The sequence below is a fragment of the Nicotiana sylvestris genome, chromosome 2, assembly GCF_000393655.2.
Source record: "Nicotiana sylvestris chromosome 2, ASM39365v2, whole genome shotgun sequence".
NCBI lineage: Eukaryota > Viridiplantae > Streptophyta > Magnoliopsida > Solanales > Solanaceae > Nicotiana > Nicotiana sylvestris.
The window spans coordinates 43959092-43978440 of NC_091058.1; the positions used below are offsets into that span (position 1 = coordinate 43959092).

The window sequence follows — 19349 nt, forward strand, 5'->3', positions numbered from 1 at the left end:
GAAAATCGGATCCCTCTTTTCTAAAAAAAATAGTCAAATCATCTTTCGAGTCAAATCATTTTTGCTTAAATCGCCTAAATAAATGTGCAGGATGAGCACAATGCAAAATGAATGCTTTTCGATGATGACTAAAATCCCTATCAAGTTGCGGCTATGGTGGAATGATCTAGGTGGTGAAGGGCAAGATGAGGTCAAGAAATATCTGAAAGGTCTCACGGGTTTATTGGAAATCCAGCCTCGGGGAGATATCATAAGAGCTTTGGTCACCTACTGGGACCCGGCACACAATGTCTTCCACTTCTCCGATTTTGAACTCACCCCGACTCTGGAGAAAATAGCCGGGTACATCAAAAATGCTGAAGTTCCATTAAGGCAAAAATACCTGGTTGCCCCAAGAGCTGTCATTGTGCATCGGTTTCTAGATTCATTAAAGATACCCAGGACGGTCCATAACCCAGATTTGGCCGCAGGTTTCTGTAATCCGCGCTTCATATACGACAGATATGGTCATGTAGGAGGATTCAACAATCCGGTTAACAAGCTATGCAGCAAAGGTAACCGTCAGAAGTGGGATGAGCATAGATGAGTGGCTTTCATGATAACATTTTTGGGCCTTTTGGTATTTCCAAGGAAAGACGGAAACATTGATCTAAAATATCCGGGGTCGTCAGTACTTTGCTCACTCAAAATGAAAGCACTCTCGCGCCTATGGTAGTATCTGATATCTTTCGAGCTCTCACAGCCTGCAAAGCCAGAGGGAATTTTTTCGAGGGGTGTAATTTGCTGCTACAAATATGGATGACTGAACATCTCTGCCACCGTTCCGAGCTTTTGAGTTATGGTTCCTCGAAGAAGACTTGCATAGAAGAGTTTTACACGAGAATCAAGGGGGTCAGTCTGCCCGAGGGAGTTACGGCATGGACGTCATTCTTTTGAATCCTCACTGCCAGCCAAATACAATGGACACTGGGATGGTTGCCTTTTGATGAGGTCATATATATGTCGACCGCTAGGACCCACTTTCTATTGATGGGACTTAAGAGAATTCAGCCTTACGCGCCCTACCGAGTTTTGAGACAACTTGGGAGATGCCAGATAGTGCCACACGAGGAAGATCTTAGTGCTCAAGCAATTGAGATTAGCCCCGACGGACAATTTCCTGAAACAAAAGTCCGCTAGATATGGAATGAATGCCGATGTTTGAAAGAAGATACTTGTGTGCAGGATCGGGTCAAAAGTGAAATGGCGCCAGGTTACTTTGCGTGGTATAGAAGAGAACTTGAGCACGAAAGGCCGGCTAAAAGACCCCATATCCTGAATTTTGCCGAGTCATCACAAGAGCAATGGGATTGGTTAGCAAAAGAAAAAGGTTATCGGGCTGAAATCAGCAAGCTGAAACAACAAATTGAAGGTCTAAAATTTGAGAACAACGTGCAAGTTGCTACTGATCTGGGAGAAAAGAACAGGTGGGCCCAGGAAAACGAGACGCTTAGGGCCCAAATCCAGCAAATAAGGATAGCCACTGATAACCAACAAAGGAGCCGATCGGATGAGCGACTGATAAAAAGTTTAAAAATGGAAATTAGTGAGTGCCGGAGTGAGTCGGAGAATTTTGAGAATACCATAGCAGGATTCGAGGCACACTGGGTGAAAAAAACAGAGGAGCGCAACCAGTACCTGCAGCAGGTTAAAAGGGATCACAAGCAAACCATTGCCAATTTGAAGAGAAAAGTGGCCACTCTTGAGGATAGAGCGACTGAGCAAGCCCGAACCTTTGAAGCTGAAAATAGACATTGCTATAATTTACTGGCCCAGATGGAAGTAGAAATTCAGCAGTGGCAGAATCAACATCTCCAGGATTCTCGGATTTTGAAGGCCCGTGATGATCAAATAGAGCGCCTACTCATAGAAAAGGGCAAACTAGGGATAAGATTAAGACCATTGCCCATGCCATCATTAGGAGGTGTCTACGATGCGAAGATATGACCAGCATTACCTTTTTCTCGGCAGTGATGATTTATGTCAAGCAGACCATGTATGAGCTGGAACAACTTGAAAGGGACCTCACACCTAAGACCGCGGCAAGGCCAAACGATGCCCCGCGGGCGCCAATTCTTGAAACTTTAAAGTATTTATAGGTCGAATCTGTATTTTCCGTCTTAGCATCTTCTGTCTGTCTTTTCGCATCAGGGTGTATCAGTAGTTGTTGAGTTTGTATTTATTTCTAGTCTGTTATTTTCCCTTTTTCAAAAATGTTAGTTTGTAATAGATTGTTTCAGTAATAAAAAAATGCTTCTTTTTACACTCGTTTGTTTTGAACTACGTAATGATCTGATTCATGCGGCATCGTGATACGTAGGCAATCCTCATCGTATCTAGTCACATTTTAATTGCAAATAAAAAAAATAATAATAAAAAATAATAATAAATAAAGGGGATCATAAAGAGAAGCCGGAATGACGCATGTCATCGATGCAAACATGTAGAGATTCACTTAACTGTATAGGTGCATCACACCCCAACGTGAGATTACCTGTCTGTTATTTGTTTCAAACTAACCGTTTGCTTGCTGCTAAGTCTAGGTTTTTAGAAAGGTGGTTTGGTTTGGTGGAGGTCTGGCCTCACATTCATACTTTACGAGGTCGAAAGGAAGTGTTCAGTTGCCCGTCACTAAGTCGAGAGGAAGTATTCACACTTACTTCACGAGATCAAAGGGAAGTGTAGAGATGTCTTCAGAAATTCCTTTGCCGACAATTCCTGTCTCCGAGGAGAGTTCAATCTCGGCCGTCCCAACTTCCGAATCAGCAATTGCTGAAGAAAACAGAATCTTGCGACTTCGCATGTTGGAAATGTTGGATGACTGGAACAATGGAAAAGAGCCGCCGAGTGTAATCCCTGGATTCCCCGAGTTGTTCTCTAGGACAAGTGGGACCTCCAACGTCCCCATAAGTTATCCAACTACCCCATTCGGGTACCCTACCATTTCAGCCCACTCTGCTAGATCGCCCTCTGATTCTTATCCCCGGATGTCAACGATAGATGTGGCTACAAGCATGTTCACCGCATCGCCCTGTCCAACCGTGGCACAACCCGCTACACACAGGCCTAATTTTGACTCTTCCTCATTCACATTTCAAGCACCATCCTTCTCACTGGAACCAACTCGGTTTACCACCAACACTCACCCTCAACAGCCTCAATACGAGCTTACGCCTGGGCAAGACCAAAATCCCAAAGCTTTTGAACAAGATGAAATGGCAAAAAGAATGAGGAGCCTCGAGCATAGTTTAAAAATTATGCAAGGTTTAAGCGGGCAGAAGAGTGTTTCCTATACTGATCTGTGCATGTTCCCTCACATGCACCTGCCCGTAGGTTTCAAAACACCGAAGTTTGAGAAATATGATGGGCATGGCGATCCCATTGCTCATCTCAAAAAGTATTGCAACCAATTGCGTGGAGCTGGCGGCAAAGAAGAATTGTTGATGGCGTACTTCGGAGAAAGCTTGGTAGGAATAGCCTCAGAATGGTATATGGATCAAGACATATCTCGATGGAATATTTGGGACGATCTCGCCAGAGATTTTGTAAGACAATTTCAGTATAATATTGACATCGCACCGGACAGGAATTCTTTGTCAAACTTGAAGAAGAAACCCTCGGAAAGCTTCAGAGAATATGCTATTAAATGGCGCAAGCAAGCATCAAGGGTAAAACCTCCCATGAATGAAATAGAAATGGTCACTACTTTCCTCCAGGCTCAAGAATCAGATTACTTCCAAAACATGATGTCAGCCATGGGAAAGCCTTTCGCGGAAGCAATTAAGATCGGGGAAATGGTAGAGAATGGTTTGAAAACGGGTAGAATCTTGAGTCAGGCAGCCATAAGGGCAACCTCCCAAGCCGTCCAAGGCGGGTCCGGAGGAATGGCAAGAGGGAAGAAAAAGAAGAGACGTCCATGGCGGCATCAGAAGCAAGAGAATATCGTAATCCCAGGCCCCGTTTTCCAGAAAAAACCCCCACAACATTACTACCCCAACCAAAATGTGACCTATGATCCTCAACCCTACATGATCATGAATACTCAGCCTTATGTCCAGCCACCGCAACAAGCCAATCAGAGCCAAGCTCCACCTCCCAGAAATCAGCCTCCTTACCGAAACCACTATAATCCACAACTACCTCAAAATAACTTCCGTCCTCAAGAACCACCCAGAAGACAGACTTTCACACCAATTGGTGAACCGTATTCTACCCTATTCCCAAAGCTAGTCCAGATGGGTTTCCTGCAACCAGTCCCTCAGACAAGGCACAATCCAACATCACCTACTTACAAAGCCGGTGTCAGGTGTGCTTATCCTTCGGGAGCAGAAGGGCATGATACCAATGATTGTTGGACTTTAAGAAGGGTGGTAGAGAACTTAATAGAACAGGGAAAGATAGTATTAAGGGACGAGGAGGTCCCAAATGTGACCAACAATCCGTTGCCCGCTCACAATAATGGGCCGTTGATTGGGATGATCTGTGAGGACAAGGAGTTTGATCCTGCCCTGAAAGCTATAATCGCCATTGTCGATGCAGGGAAAAAGCCTAAAACAGCCCCGAAGCAAGAGAAAGGGGAAAAGAAGACTAGTACTGTCAAGGCTGAGCTCGAAGAGAAGGTTGAGACAAAGACAGAGACGATGGTGCCCGCGAAGAATGAAGTTCTCTATATTCCACGAGGTCGATCAGAGAAGCCACAGAGATTCGAAGTCAAAAGGGCAATACCAATGTACGTGTCGAAAGGGGCCTATGTGGTCCGGGGAACAATTAAACCGCCTTGGCTGAATGAGCCAGTGGTTATCGGACGTGTACCACAGAGGCCAATGACAGACCCGTCCACGGTGCTGTGGAATTATCAACGAACATTGGTTACCTACAAAGGCAAAGAAGTCACGGGGGAAGTTCCGGAGAATACTTCCGTTGGAAAATATTCAGACACTCAAGAAGTAAACAACGCCACACGGAAGCGCTTCCCACCCAAGAAGCCTATAAGCGCTGAAGAAGCAGAGGCTTTCTTCCAAAAGATGAATATGCCTGACTATGAAGTGGTGGATTAGTTGCGCAAGTACCCTGAGCAAGTGTCTATGCTATCCTTGCTAATGAGGTCTGCCGAACATCAGAAGATCTTGCTCAAAACCCTGAACGAAGCGTATATACCGGCTGAGACTTCAGTCGAACAACTGGAAAGAATGACGGAAAGGTTCTTTGCGGTTAATCAAGTTTCTTTTAGCAAGAACGATTTACCTCCGGAGGGAGCAGCTCACAACAAGGCTTTACATCTGACAGTCAAGTGTGAAGACTACTACGTCAAGTGGGTAATGTTGGATGGAGGTTCGGGTGTTGACATTTGTCCGCTCTCCACGCTGCAGAGAATAGAAGTTGGGACCGGAAGGATTCGCCCCAATAATGTATGTGTAAGATCTTTTGATGGCATCAAAAGGGACACCCTCGGGGAAATAGACTTGGTATTGACTATAGGACCGGTGGAGTTCGAAATAACTTTCCAGGTACTGGATATGGACATGTCTTACAATTTTCTCCTTGGAAGACCTTGGATTCATGCTGCAGGGGCTGTACCTTCCACTTTCCACCAAATGGTGAAGTTTTAATATGAAGATTGGGAAATTGTGGTCCACGGCGAAGACGAACAATCTATTTATCGGGACCCATCCATCCCATATCTCGAAGCAAAGGAGGGGTTTGGGCACATAGTTTATCAGGCTTTTGAAGTTGTACTGGCGGAGCAGCATAAAGAAGGGAGCCCTTGTCCCCAGCCTTTCTTGTCCAACGCTTCAATCATGGTTGCTAAAGAAATGATCCGACAGGGATTCAAACCAGGAAAAGGGCCGGGGCGAACGCTGCAAGGAATAACTGAACCTATCACCTTGCCTTCCACTAAGAAACTCTTTGGGATAGGCTTCAGACCCACTCCAGCTGATATAAGATGGGCAAACGATAGAGAGAAGAATGGTTGGGTCTTGCCTCAGCCGGTTCCGCATCTTTACGGAACGTTTGTCAAGCCAAAATACCAGAATAAAGAAGAAGACGAGGCTTTTACTACCGAAGAGATTGAGGAGATCTGTGGGGCCATGAGAAAGATACTATATGAAACCTACATGGTTCAGATGGGAGAAAGCACAAGCATCGCTGAGGTGCTACACGTGGGGCCAAATGCTAAGCTTCAGAATTGGGAGGCTACACCGTTCCCAGTTAGGCAGGAGTCCGGGTAGACTTGTCCTGCCACCTTTCCTGCATCATGAGTTATCCCAGGGTGTAACTTAGATGTTTTTCTTTAGTTTCTTGTTTTAAATTCCTGAATTATAAACCTTTTTATCTTCCCAATTCCAAGGAATAAAATCAGTATTTCATCATTCTTTCCTTTATTCTCTTTGATTTTTGCTATTTTTCTTTTATCTTTTCCTTTTAGTTATAATAATGCGGCTTTAAATAATATGACATGCTTGCGGACTTCACGCCCAGATCCCAACGAGCTGTTTAATTGTGAAATAATGAACCAAGAGCCGGAAAATGACGAAGAAGAGGCTTTTAGGGAAATAAATCGAGAATTGGAACACTTTGAGAATAAACCTAAGCCGAATTTGAATGACACTGAACCGGTTAATTTGGGAACTCCTGAAGAAATCCGAGAGACCAAAATAAGCATTCACACCGATGAGAAAATGCGAGATGCAATAATTCAACTCCTTTTTGAATTTAAAGATGTGTTTGCTTGGTCACACGATGACATGCTAGGATTAGGTGTTGATCTAGTGGTGCATAAATTGCCAATTTACCCTGATTGTCCTCCAGTTCAACAGAAGCAGAGGAAGTTCAAGACTGATGTCAGTGATAAGATCAAAGAGGAAATCACAAAGCAGTTGAAAATAGGAGTAATTCGGGTAGTCCAGTATACTACGTGGTTGGCTAATGTAGTTTCGGTGCCGAAGAAAGATGGGAAGACTCAGGTATGTGTGGATTATCGAGATTTGAATAGGGCAAGTCCCAAAGACAATTTCCCGTTGTCCAACATCCACATCCTTGTTGATAATTGCGCTAAACATGAGATACAGTCTTTCGTAGATTGTTACGCTGGATATCATCAGGTTTTGATGGATGAAGAAGATGCCGAGAAAACCGCCTTCACTACACCTTGGGGTACTTACTGTTATCAGGTATGCCATTCGGTTTAAAGAATGCCGGACAACTTACATGAGAGCCATGACTGCCATTTTTCATGATATGATGCATCAAGAAATAGAGGTGTATGTAGACGACGTGATAGTCAAGTCCAGGACTCAGGACAATCATGTCCAAGACTTGAGGAAATTCTTCGAGAGGCTGAGAAAGTACGACCTGAAGCTGAATCCGGCTAAATGCGCCTTCGGAGTCCTATCGGGCAAGCTTGTGGGTTTCATAGTAAGCAGGAGAGGTATCGAGTTAGATCCAACAAAGATAAAATCTATCCGAGATCTACCTCCTCCAAGAACGAAGAAAGACGTGATGAGTCTATTGGGCAGGTTAAACTATATCAGTCGATTCATTGCCCAGCCAACTAGCACATGTGAGCCCATATTCAAACTATTAAGGAAGGATGCAACAATCAAATGGACGGCTGAGTGTCAAGAGGCTTTTGACAAGATCAAAGAATATCTTTCAAATCCTCCAGTTTTGGTCCCGCCGGAGCCAGAGAGACCCCTGTTCTTGTATCTGACAGTCTTGGAAAATTCTTTCGGTTGTGTCCTCAGGCAACATGACATAACCGGAAAGAAAGAGTAGGCGATCTATTACTTAAGCAAGAAATTCACCAGCTATGAGGCCAAGTACACTTTGTTGGAAAGAACGTGTTGTGCTTTGACGTGGGTCGCTAAAAAATTGAGACATTATCTCCAAGCTCATACTACTTACCTCATAACCAGGTTGGATCCTTTGAAGTACATATTCCAGAAACCAATGCCTACTGGTAGACTAGCAAAGTAGCAAATCTTGCTTACTGAATTCGACATAGTCTATGTCACTCGCACGGCAATGAAATCCCAGGCGTTAGCGGATCATTTGGCCGAGAACCCAATTGATGAGGAATACCAACCATTGAGTACTTATTTTCCAGATGAATAAATAAACACCATAGAAGTAGTCTCGGAAAACGCTCATGCTTGGAAGATGTTCTTTGATGGGGCCGTAAACGCCAAAGGTGTAGGAATTGGGGCAATCTTGATCTCACCCACAGGTCAACACTATCCGGCTACAGCTAGGTTTCGTTTCTTTTGCACGAACAATACAGCTGAATATGAAGCCTGCATCATGGGCATGAATATGGCGATCGATCAAGATGTTGAAGATTTGTTGATTATGGGGGATTCTCACCTGATTATCCGGCAAGCCCAAGGTGAATGGGACACTCGAGATGTCAAGCTTATTCCTTACCGGTAGCACATGGAGGATCTCAGCAAGCGATTCAAATCGATAGAGTTCAGGTATATCCCGCGATGTCACAATGAACTAGCCGATGCACTTGCCACCTTAGCTTCAATGTTACCTTACCCAGGCAACGCCCACATCGATCCCTTGGAAATCCAAATCAGGGAAAGACACGGTTACTATAATGTAATCGAGGAAGGATCGAGTACCCAACCATGGTACCATGATGTTAAGAGGTTCTTGAAGACACAAGAATACCCCGAACATGCTACTGGAGATCAAAAGAGAACTATTAGGCGGCATGCGGGTGGTTTGTTTTTGAGCGGCGAGGTATTGTATAAAAGAACCCCGGATCTCAACTTGTTAAGATGTGTTGACGCCGAAGAGGTAGGAAAAATCATGCATGAAGTACACGCAGGCGTGTGTGGACCTCATATGAACGAGTATGTCCTGGCAAAGAAAATCCTTCGAGCTGGGTATTATTGGATAACCATGGAGAAAGACTGCTTCAGTTTCGTCCGAAAATGTCATCAGTGCCAGGTACATAGAGATCTGATTCATGCACCTCCAACAGAGCTACATCCTATGACGACTCCATGGCCTTTTACCGCTTAGGGTAGGGACGTCATTGGTCCGATTGAGCCGAAAGCCTCAAATGGGCACAGATTCATATTGGTCGCTATCGACTACTTCACAAAATGGGTCGAAGCTGTCAATCTCAAATCGGTCACTAAAAAGACCGTGGTGGATTTTGTACATTCAAATCTTATCTGTCGTTTCAGTATTCCTGCAACTATCATCACAGATAATGCGGCAAACTTGAATAGTCACTTGATGGAGGATGTATGCGAACAGTTCAAAATAACGCATAGGAACTCCACTCCTTATCGGCCCAAGGCCAATGGCGCTGTTGAAGCAGCAAACAAAAACATCAAGAAGATTTTGAGGAAGACGATCTAGAGTTCCAGACAATGGCATGAACAGTTACCTTTTGCCTTGCTGGGATATCGCACTACAGTACGCACATCGGTAGGGGCAACCCCATACTTGTTGGTTTATGGGACCGAGACTGTGATACCGGTAGAGGTAGAAATTCCTTCACTCCGAACCATTGTTGAAGAAAAAATTGAAGATAGAGAGTGGGTTAAGACTCGATTGGAGCAGTTGACTTTGATTGACAAAAAACGAATGGCTGCGGTTTGTCACGGACAGTTGTACCAACAAAGGATGGCCCGTGCTTACAACAAGAAAGTGCGACCCAGAAATTTTGAAGTAGGTCAACTGGTATTAAGGCGCATTCTGCCACATCACCAGGAAGCGAAAGGAAAATTTGATCCTAATTGGAAAGGCCCGTACATCATCAGGAAGATATTGCCAAGAGGAGCGTTGTATCTGGGTGATATTGAAGGAAATGATCCTGAAACAGCCGGGAACGCGGATGCAGTCAAGAGGTACTATGTCTGAGTTTATTTCGGTGAGGTGTTGGCACATTTGAGATGATGAAGGCTTTTATTCCTGGTACCCAAACACTATCAACTCTCTTTACAAACCCTTTGAGCCGATTACATTTCCTTGGCTACCATCTTTGGAATCCAAAAGCACCGTTGAAAAAAAAAGGACAAACAAATGATTTGCCTGAACTACGTCTGACTTGATTCCGAAAGGATACGTAGGCAGCCTCTCTCTGGGGTTCAGTCACACCAAAACAAAAATCAAAATTTTTCCTGAAGTTGAAACTGGGGCAGATGTTATAATGTTTCGACCACGGGCCCACCAATTGGTTCCAAAGTTGTAATTTCATCCACAATCCTTTTACCAAAAAAAACCAAGTGCAAGTCCTTCGGATCAATTGCCAAAGGCGGGGGAAACCAAGATATATCATTGTTGGAAGCTGATGCATCCTAAAACTGAGAGAAATAAGACGAGAGAGTCTTGTCGGTGAAAACCTTCGGGCACCATGAGGCGACGAGAGTAGAGAAATCAAAAATGAGAGAGCTTGTTTAGTAAAAACTCGCAAAGAGTGCTATCAGGCGACAGTGAGAAGAGAAATGGAGAGGTCGACTAGCGAAAACCCGCAAAGGGCACTGTCGGCCGAAAAGATGATTCCACCTCAGAAAGTTCTGGTAAGGTTCCCTGGTTTGGAAACATAGATCTGTTTTAGTTCATGAGGAAATTCAAGTTCATGAGGGTCGGACATCTAGTCCAAAAAGCAAGTCATGTCAATTTAAAGTCAGCATGTGCCTCAGATAAGTCTTTCTTTTCCCGAAAGGGACGCTTCTCTTTTAAATTCGTTTCTCCGCTCTTTATTTACCTTTCCTTGAATCCCTTTCATTTTAACCCTAAATTCCAAAATGTGTTGGAAAGAAAAGGTGGCAGGACCGGTTTCACAGAGCTCCGTTTAGCAAGAAGTGAAGAAAATATCCCGCCTCAGTGGTGCGTCAGTCCAATTCCAACTGATCATGATGTTGATTGCCTTCAAAGTAAAGAGACAAAAAAAACATCCCCAACGAGTCTGCCCCAGTAAGAATCCCCACTGAGTCTGCCTCAGTAAAAATCCCTAAGCGGAATGAGATGGAAGAACCAAAGCCTTACACGGACGAATCATCACGAAATCCAGAAATTCGAGTCTGATCAGTTTGAAAGGGGGTCGCTTGTGAATCCAATCAATGACGGAGTTTCTCAATAGAAATGAGGCCGGGACCAAGCAATTGGAACGATCAAGGCCACCGAACCAACCCCCGTTTTCAAACTGACAATTGTTCTTTGTTTGGAAAATTGAAACAGGTGCAATCCAAAGCAACCGTGCAAGAAGCAGGTGCCACCCAAAAGGAAAAGAAATGCACAAGTGCAAGAAACAGCTTTGCAACAAGGAATCAACCCAAAAAGGAAGTTTCCCCAAATTCTCTCCTGCATTTTTACTAAACAAAAAATGAAAAATAATAAAAAATATAAAAATAAAATTAAAAAAAATGAAAAGAGAAGTAAGAAGAAAATTCCAAAAAGGGGGTTTAGTTTAGAAGCCCCAAAATCAATCCTTCACCTGTTGCCGACATTAGGGCTCCAATCCCTGAGTTGAGCGATTTTTCCTTTAGCCGACATTAGGGCTCCAATCCCTGAGTTGAGCAATTTTCTTTTAGCCGACATTAGGGCTCCAATCCCTGAGTTGAGCAAATTTTTCTTTAGCCGACATTAGGGCTCCAATCCCTGAGTTGAGCGATTTTCTTTAAGCCGACATTAGGGCTCCAATCCCTGAGTTGAGCGATTTTCTTTAGCCGATATTAGGGATCCAATCCCTGAGTTGAGCGATTTTCCTTTAGCCGACATTAGGGCTCCAATCCCTAAGTAGAGCGATTTTCCTTTAGCCGACATTAGGGCTCCAATCCCTGAGTTGAGCGATTTTCTTTTAGCCGACATTAGGGCTCCAATCCCTGAGTTGAGCGATTTTCTTTTAGCCGACATTAGGGCTCTAATCCCTGAGTTGAGCGATTTTCTTTTAGCCGACATTAGGGCTCCAATCCCTGAGTTGAGCAATTTTCTTTTAGCCGACATTAGGGCTCCAATCCCTGAGTTGAGCGATTTTCTTTTAGCCGACATTAGGGCTCCAATCCCTGAGTTGAGCGATTTTCTTTTAGCCGACATTAGGGCTCCAATCCCTGAGTTGAGCGATTTTCTTTTAGCCGACATTAGGGCTCCAATCCCTGAGTTGAGCGATTTTCTTTTAGCCGACATTAGGGCTCCAATCCCTGAGTTGAGCGATTTTCTTTTAGCCGACATTAGGGCTCCAATCCCTGAGTTGAGCGATTTTCTTTTAGCCGACATTAGGGCTCCAATCCCTGAGTTGAGCGATTTTCTTTTAGCCGACATTAGGGCTCCAATCCCTGAGTTGAGCGATTTTCTTTTAGCCGACATTAGGGCTCCAATCCCTGAGTTGAGCGATTTTCTTTTAGCCGACATTAGGGCTCCAATCCCTGAGTTGAGCGATTTTCTTTTAGCCGACATTAGGGCTCCAATCCCTGAGTTGAGCGATTTTCTTTTAGCCGACATTAGGGCTCCAATCCCTGAGTTGAGCGATTTTCTTTTAGCCGACATTAGGGCTCCAATCCCTGAGTTGAGCGATTTTCTTTTAGCCGACATTAGGGCTCCAATCCCTGAGTTGAGCGATTTTCTTTTAGCCGACATTAGGGCTCCAATCCCTGAGTTGAGCGATTTTCTTTTAGCCGACATTAGGGCTCCAATCCCTGAGTTGAGCGATTTTCTTTTAGCCGACATTAGGGCTCCAATCCCTGAGTTGAGCAATTTTTCTTTAGCCGACATTAGGGCACCAATCCTTGAGTTGAGTGATTTTCATTTAGCCAACATTAGGGCTCCAATCCCTGAGTTGAGCGATTTTCTTTTAGCCGACATTAGGGATCCAATCCCTGAATTGAGATTTTAGATATAGGGCCTACATTCCCTAGTCACCTTAGCCAACATTAGGGCTCCAATCCCTGAGTTGAGCATTTTCTTTTAGCCAACATTAAGGCTCCAATCCCAGAGTTGAGCGATTTTCCTTTAGCCGACATTAGGGCTCCAATCCTTGAGTCGAGCAATTTTCTTTTAGCCGACATTAGGGCTCCAATCCCTGAGTTGAGCGATTTTCTTTTAGCCGATATTAGGGCTCCAATCCCTGAGTTGAGCGATTTTCCTTTAGCCGACATTAGGGCTCCAATCCCTGAGTTGAGCGAATTTTCCTTTAGTCGACATTAGGGCTCCAATCCCTGAGTTGAGCAAGTGTTCTTTAGCCGACATTAGGGCTCCAATCCCTGAGTTGAGCGATTTTTCTTTTAGTCGACATTAGGGCTCCAATCCCTGAGTTGAGTGATTTTCTTTTAGCCGACATTAGGGCTCCAATACCTGAGTTGAGCGATTTTCTTTTAGCCGACATTAGGGATCCAATACCTGTGTTGAGCGATTTTTCTTTAGCCGACATTAGGGCTCCAATCCCTGAGTCGAGCGATTTTCTTTTAGCCGACATTAGGGCTCCAATTCATGAGTTGAGCGAGTTTCCTTTAGCCGACATTGGGGCTCCAATCCCTGAGTTGAGCGATTTTTCTTTTAACCGACATTAGGGCTCCAATCCCTGAGTTGAGCAATTTTTCTTTAGCCGACATTAGGGCTCCAATCCTTGAGTTGAGCGATTCTCCTTTAGCCGACATTAGGGCTCCAACCCCTGAGTTGAGCGGTTTTTCTTTTAGCCAATATTAGGGCTCCAATACCTGAGTTGAGTGTGTTGCCTTTCGCAAACATTAGGTCTCCAATCCCTGAGTTGCGCCTTTTAGACTTGAGGTTTCCAATCCCCTCATCAATTCTGTAGATTTTTATAGCAATTAACTCACGAAATGTTCCTCGCTAAACTGGGGCAGAAAAATTTCGTTCGTTTTTTTTTGTCTGAGCAGGTTTGACTTCGAGGCACAGGGATCGAGATGACCTACAGAGTGAGTCTTAATCCAGAATAAAGAAAGGAAGAAAGAACAGAAAGAAGATGAGCCCAAATACTGGAGCAAACAAAGTGTAGATCGCTCAAAATCTGATTGAAGTCACGGGCGCCAATCCCGCTTCACTCAATGCTGCAAAAAAAAAAGCGCCTACAACTTGCGAGCATCAAGATTCGGATCGAAGTCTACAAGAAAAATCAGCTAAGACCCAAGATCAAGTTGCGAAAGAATTATAGATAGGAATCTTGTAACTAGTGTTTGACAGGCATAAGTAGTTAGTTCAGTTTCAATTTTCTTTGGTTGTAATAAGGAGGTCGGTAAAGCAGTAGCGGCAGTAGCAACAACAGTAACAACAAGCATTGCAATCCCATGGTAGTCCCAGCTACCAAAACTTCCCGAACTACATTGACCTGATTCCTGTTTAGCCCAGGATATGCAGGAAATCTTTGAAGCAAAGATTCGGTCAAATCTTTCAAAAAATGTGCTTCACATGGAGTATTCCGACGGGCAAAAATCGCTCATATCCGCTCACTTTATCTTTGCACGAAAACCTTGCATGTTTTCGAACAAAGAGTGGCAGCTGTGAGCACGTGATTTTTGTTTCCACGACAATCACTCCAAAAGAAATCGAAAAAAATAAAACAAATTGTCTTTGCGTATAATTTTGTGAATTTGCGTGGCATTTTGATAGCTATTTGTAGTTTTGTCTTTGATTGTTCATTTTATTAATTAAAAATACAAAAAATGTGTTGCGTGTAAATTTAGGATCTTATTCTACCATTAGAAATTAATTAAATCATATTGGGTTTTTAAATGAATGAAAATCACAAAAATACTATTTTTGGTAATTTTGTCATTTTTATCGTTTAATGGTTGATTTTGTTTAATTAATATATGATATTGTGTGTTAATTATTACTAAAAAAAATCAATTAATGTCTGTGTGATATAATTTTAATTTCATATTTTTATAATTTATTTTTAGGATTTTTGTAAATTCGGATTTTTAATTAGAAATAGAAGAAGAAAAGAAATGAGTTTAAAATTGGACGAAATCGGAATTGGGCCATTTGAATTGGACCCAAAATCAGGCCCAAAGCACTGTTTTTGCCCGGTCCAGATCAGCCAACCTCAGAGAACGTCCAAACGGCGTCATTTTGATCATACTTGATCTGGGCCGTTGATCTCAGACTGATCAACGACCAAGATCATGTCTCCATACCCACGCCTAATACCCGACCCACTTAACCCCAGAGACCGACCCAATCTCACTTAAATCGCACGACGCCGTTTCACCCAAGTGAAAGATCTTGGCCGTTGATCATTCTTGATCCAACGCCCAGGATTCAACTTCCCTGTCCCGTATATAAACCCTCTTCTCTTACCTCCCGCCCCGTAACCAAACACCCCCCCCTTTACCCCTTCGTCCCCATCAACTCGAAAATAAAACCCTCAGAACCCTAGTGCCGCCCTTCCATCCCCTCACCATAAACCCGGCAGCAACGATGCCGGTGACCACCAAATTAAAACCCCTTGTGCACCTCGACCCTCTGGACACGGATCTGCCAACCGTTGGGTTCGAATCAACCTACACCGTCTCGAATCTTCCTCTGAAGATCCGAGCCAAACCTCAATCTGCACTAACCAACCCCAGACTAACACCCAATAATCCCCTTTACTTCGTCGTCCTTAATCCCTAACCAGATTGGCTCGAACATGAGCAAAACCCGTCAACTGACGGATCTAGGGTTTCAGCGTTTCGAGGCACGTCAAAGCTTCAAGATCGGTTGGCTTCTATTCAGTATTGTAGGCCTATTTCTCACGAAATAGACATATAATACTGAATAGGACTCAAATCCGAAAGAACATACTGTTAAAATCTGAGGAAAGAACAGTAAGTTTCTCCTTAATTTCCTTTGTTTCATTCTTAGTTTTTATTTGGTCTGTTTTGAATCGTATCTTTGTTTGGATTTATTTTTGTCATGTGTTCAGTACTTTTTTTTCCTTCTCGTCAGACTGTTTGATTGTATCCAAGGTCTATATGTTAGAAGATATGACATTGGTTCATACTTGTCTTCTATATGTGATAGGTGGCATTGATATTCATCGATCCTGGTTAAGTTCAGTATTATCGCAGAATTTCCTTCATTCTATTTAGCTCAATTTGGAATTGTGAACTAATCATTCCCATAATGTGCCACTGTTGATTTGAAGTTTGACCTGGTATGTGTTCCGATTAGTGGTAATGCTTTTGTTGATTTCTTTTTCTGTTTGAGCATTGATGAACTTTGTTTTCAGTTCTTAGATTCAACTTCAATGTTTCTGCTAAGCTTTTGTTGTTAGTGTTGATTTTGTTTTGAAGTTTCAACCCAGAATTTAGGTGTTCGAATTGGCTATAGCTGTAGTTTAACATAGATTTCAGAGTTCAATTCGAATTGATATAGAATTGTTGCCCCTGTTTGTTTATTTTTGGACAACATGTGCATTATAGTTTCTTTAATGGATTAAAGTAACTTGACAGCATGTGCTGTCACGAGATATTCATGGTGCCCATACTTGTTTAGTTTAATAAAGGCCCAAAAACCATTTTCAATAGTGGAGATGAGGGTTGTCAGGGGAATCTGATGGAAATACTTTTTTTTAAAAATTGTGAGTGAAAAAACAGAAGGGAGAACATGGGGGTAAGTTTTTAATGGGTTTTAACAGGCTGTGGAATGAAGTTCAGTTTGGGCTATAAAAGAGGAGGGAGAACCAGAAAAACGGAGGGAAACCCAAAAAAGGGAACCAAAAACCAGAAAGAGAGAGCAGAGTGAGAACCAGAAAGAGAGGGAAGGGGGTTAGAACCAAAAGAGATTTGAGAACAAAGAAAGAAGCTGAAAATTCTGCTTTTCTTCACCTTTTTTTTTGTTTTTTGAAATCAGCATTAACTGCCTTGTTCTATTTGAAACTTGGGTTTCTTTCCTTGAGTGTCCGAAGATCAGAAATTTTTGTTCCACTATTATTGCGGATCCACTTACTCTGCCCAGTCTCAACTGAGCCTCCGGAGTCTTTTTTTTGTTTGGATATTTGAGTACTGTTTCATTGAGTTAATTTTGGTTCTGTCCACTGGGGTATATTCTGTTTGTTACTGCTGCTGCTGTTGTTTGCTGTTTTATCACTACTGCTGCATTGATCACTCCTCTTTTCCTCCTTGTGTCCAATATCCAGGTACACACTAGAATTTCACACTGATGTAACAGTAAAGTTGAGCATGAAATGAAAGATGCGAACGATTTTAATCATTTGGTGTTGTACTTGTAGTTTTATAAAATGTTAGTGGATTTGTGTAGTTTTTTTTGGTTTATAACTCAATGGAAAATGCATTAGGTAGTTTGTACTTAATTGAAACTTAGTTTGTTTAATACTGGATCTATAGTTGTTTAGTTGTCTGTATGATATAGTTATGTAATTTGTGGAATGCACAAGTAGTTAATATATCGATAGTTAAACTTCATCTCTAGTCATATTTTACACACATAAGGCAGACTGCTTCCAATCTTGCCAAATGCAATATAGCTTTAAATCATTTGAGTTTAACTCTATCAAAATCGGATTCCATTAGGCAGTTTATAGGACAATGTTTGAACCCCATTAACAACATCCTCTAGTAGTTAATTCCATTAATCCCATTAAAATGTGTTAGTTTAAGTTCAACTTGGAGGACGTTTAGCGTGAGTTTAGCATTTTTTCAATCTTGTATGCATTTTTTTAAAAAGGGCATGTTCGCTCATGGAATAAGGCACGAAATAATTCCCCACCTTACAAATTCGAGTGCAATTTTCCATTAACATCTTTTGTAATCTAATAATTAATAAGAGGCCGGAGCTAGCCAAGCATGTAATTTAATTAGCGTATATTTTCTTCTTTCATTTTTAGAGACGAACATAATAGAAAAATGTAGTCACTGTAGGTTTATCCTTTCAAAAAAAATATAAAAATGAGACGAGCCTCGCCAAATACAAATGCAAATTGTGGGGCCCTCAATAATTGGTCATAATAAATATTTAGATTTCTTGGGATGGACTGTTTAGTGAATTTCACTGCCTTCCCCAAAGATAATAACGCGTTAGACTCTTTAGGCGCGATTTAATTAAATTACCTTCTTAAATTTGGGTGCGCTTTTATGTGACCCAAATCCAAATCCTAACAGAGTCGTAATGTATTAACAACCACGGGCGCATTGATTGTGACGTGGTTCGAAATGCATTTTCACGACGTTGCAATTCCATAAAAAATAAAAAATAATAAAAGCGGTTTAAACCTAATAAAAGCACACAAGTTATAACATGTATTAAAATCAGATATTTAGCCATTATAACAATTTAAGCGACCGTGCTAGAACCACGGGATTCGGGGGTGCCTAACACCTTCCCTCGGGTCAACATAATTCCTTACTTAGAATTTCTGGTTCGTAGACTTCATTTGGAAAGTCGAATATTTTCCTCGAATTGGGATTCAAGATAAACCGGTGACTTGGGATACCAAAAGTCAAGCCTTTCCCAAGTGGAGACTCTGAATTAAATAAATAATATCATTTCGAATATTGTCACTTAAATTGGAAAAACTCCCTCGCGCATTTATCCTTCGGGGCGGGCGCGAAAAAAGGAGGTGTGACAAGTGTAGTTCGGGAAGTTTTGGTAGCTGGGACTACCATGAAGCTGTGACTTCACTGTTGTTGTTGTTGCTGCTACTGCTTACTGAACTCCTTATTACACCATGCCAAAATAAAAGAAGCTAGACTAAACTATGGTCTATAAATTACAAAAATCCTATCTATATCTTCAATCTTGATCTTGTGATTCTTGTTACCTTGTTGACTTGTAATTTCCAGATGAGGTTCCTTTGTTGCCAACTTGAATTGTAATCTGAGATGCTTTGTCTTTTCTTTAGGTGGACGCCTGATTGCTGCACTCGAATTATAATATGAGATGCTTTCCCTTTCTCCAGGTGGACGCCTGATCACCGACACTTAAATTGTTCCTCTTCCTTAAAACTGATGTTGTTCTCCCTTGCTCTCCAGGTGGGCACTTGATTGCCAAAACTTGAACTATATTCTCGTGCTCTCCAGGTGGGCGCCTGATTGCTGAACTTGAACTGTGCTCCCTTGCTCTCCAGGTGGGCGCCTGATTGCCAAAACTTTAACTGTATTCCCATGCTCTCCAGGTGGGTGCCTGATTGCCAAAACTTGAACTACAATCCCGTGCTCTCCAGGTGGGCGCCTGATTGCCAAAACATTGAACTATATTCCCGTGCTTTCTAGGTGGGCGTCTGATTGCCGAAACTTGAGTTGTATTCCCGTGCTCTCCAGGTGGGCGCCTGATTGCTGAACTTGAACTGTATTCCCTTGCTCTCCAGGTGAGCGCCTGATTTCAACAAAATA

At 42.6% G+C, this 19349-nt stretch overlaps 2 protein-coding genes across 2 annotated transcripts; both read left to right on the forward strand.

Annotated features, from left to right (window-relative positions):
* The first annotated feature begins 1242 nt into the window (after positions 1 to 1242).
* On the forward strand, positions 1243 to 1986 carry LOC138884767 (golgin IMH1-like). Its single transcript, XM_070165689.1, has one exon. The coding sequence runs from the start codon at positions 1243 to 1245 to the stop codon at positions 1984 to 1986; it is 744 nt and encodes a 247-aa protein (XP_070021790.1).
* A 3242-nt stretch (positions 1987 to 5228) lies between these two features.
* On the forward strand, positions 5229 to 5648 carry LOC138884783 (uncharacterized). Its single transcript, XM_070165690.1, has one exon. The coding sequence runs from the start codon at positions 5229 to 5231 to the stop codon at positions 5646 to 5648; it is 420 nt and encodes a 139-aa protein (XP_070021791.1).
* Positions 5649 to 19349: the final 13701 nt, after the last annotated feature.

What these genes read in the sequence shown, in the direction of transcription:
- LOC138884767 (XM_070165689.1), top strand. Translation starts at nt 1,243, where the DNA reads ATGGCGCCAGGTTACTTTGCGTGGTATAGAAGAGAACTTGAGCACGAA.
- LOC138884783 (XM_070165690.1), top strand. Translation starts at nt 5,229, where the DNA reads ATGACGGAAAGGTTCTTTGCGGTTAATCAAGTTTCTTTTAGCAAGAAC.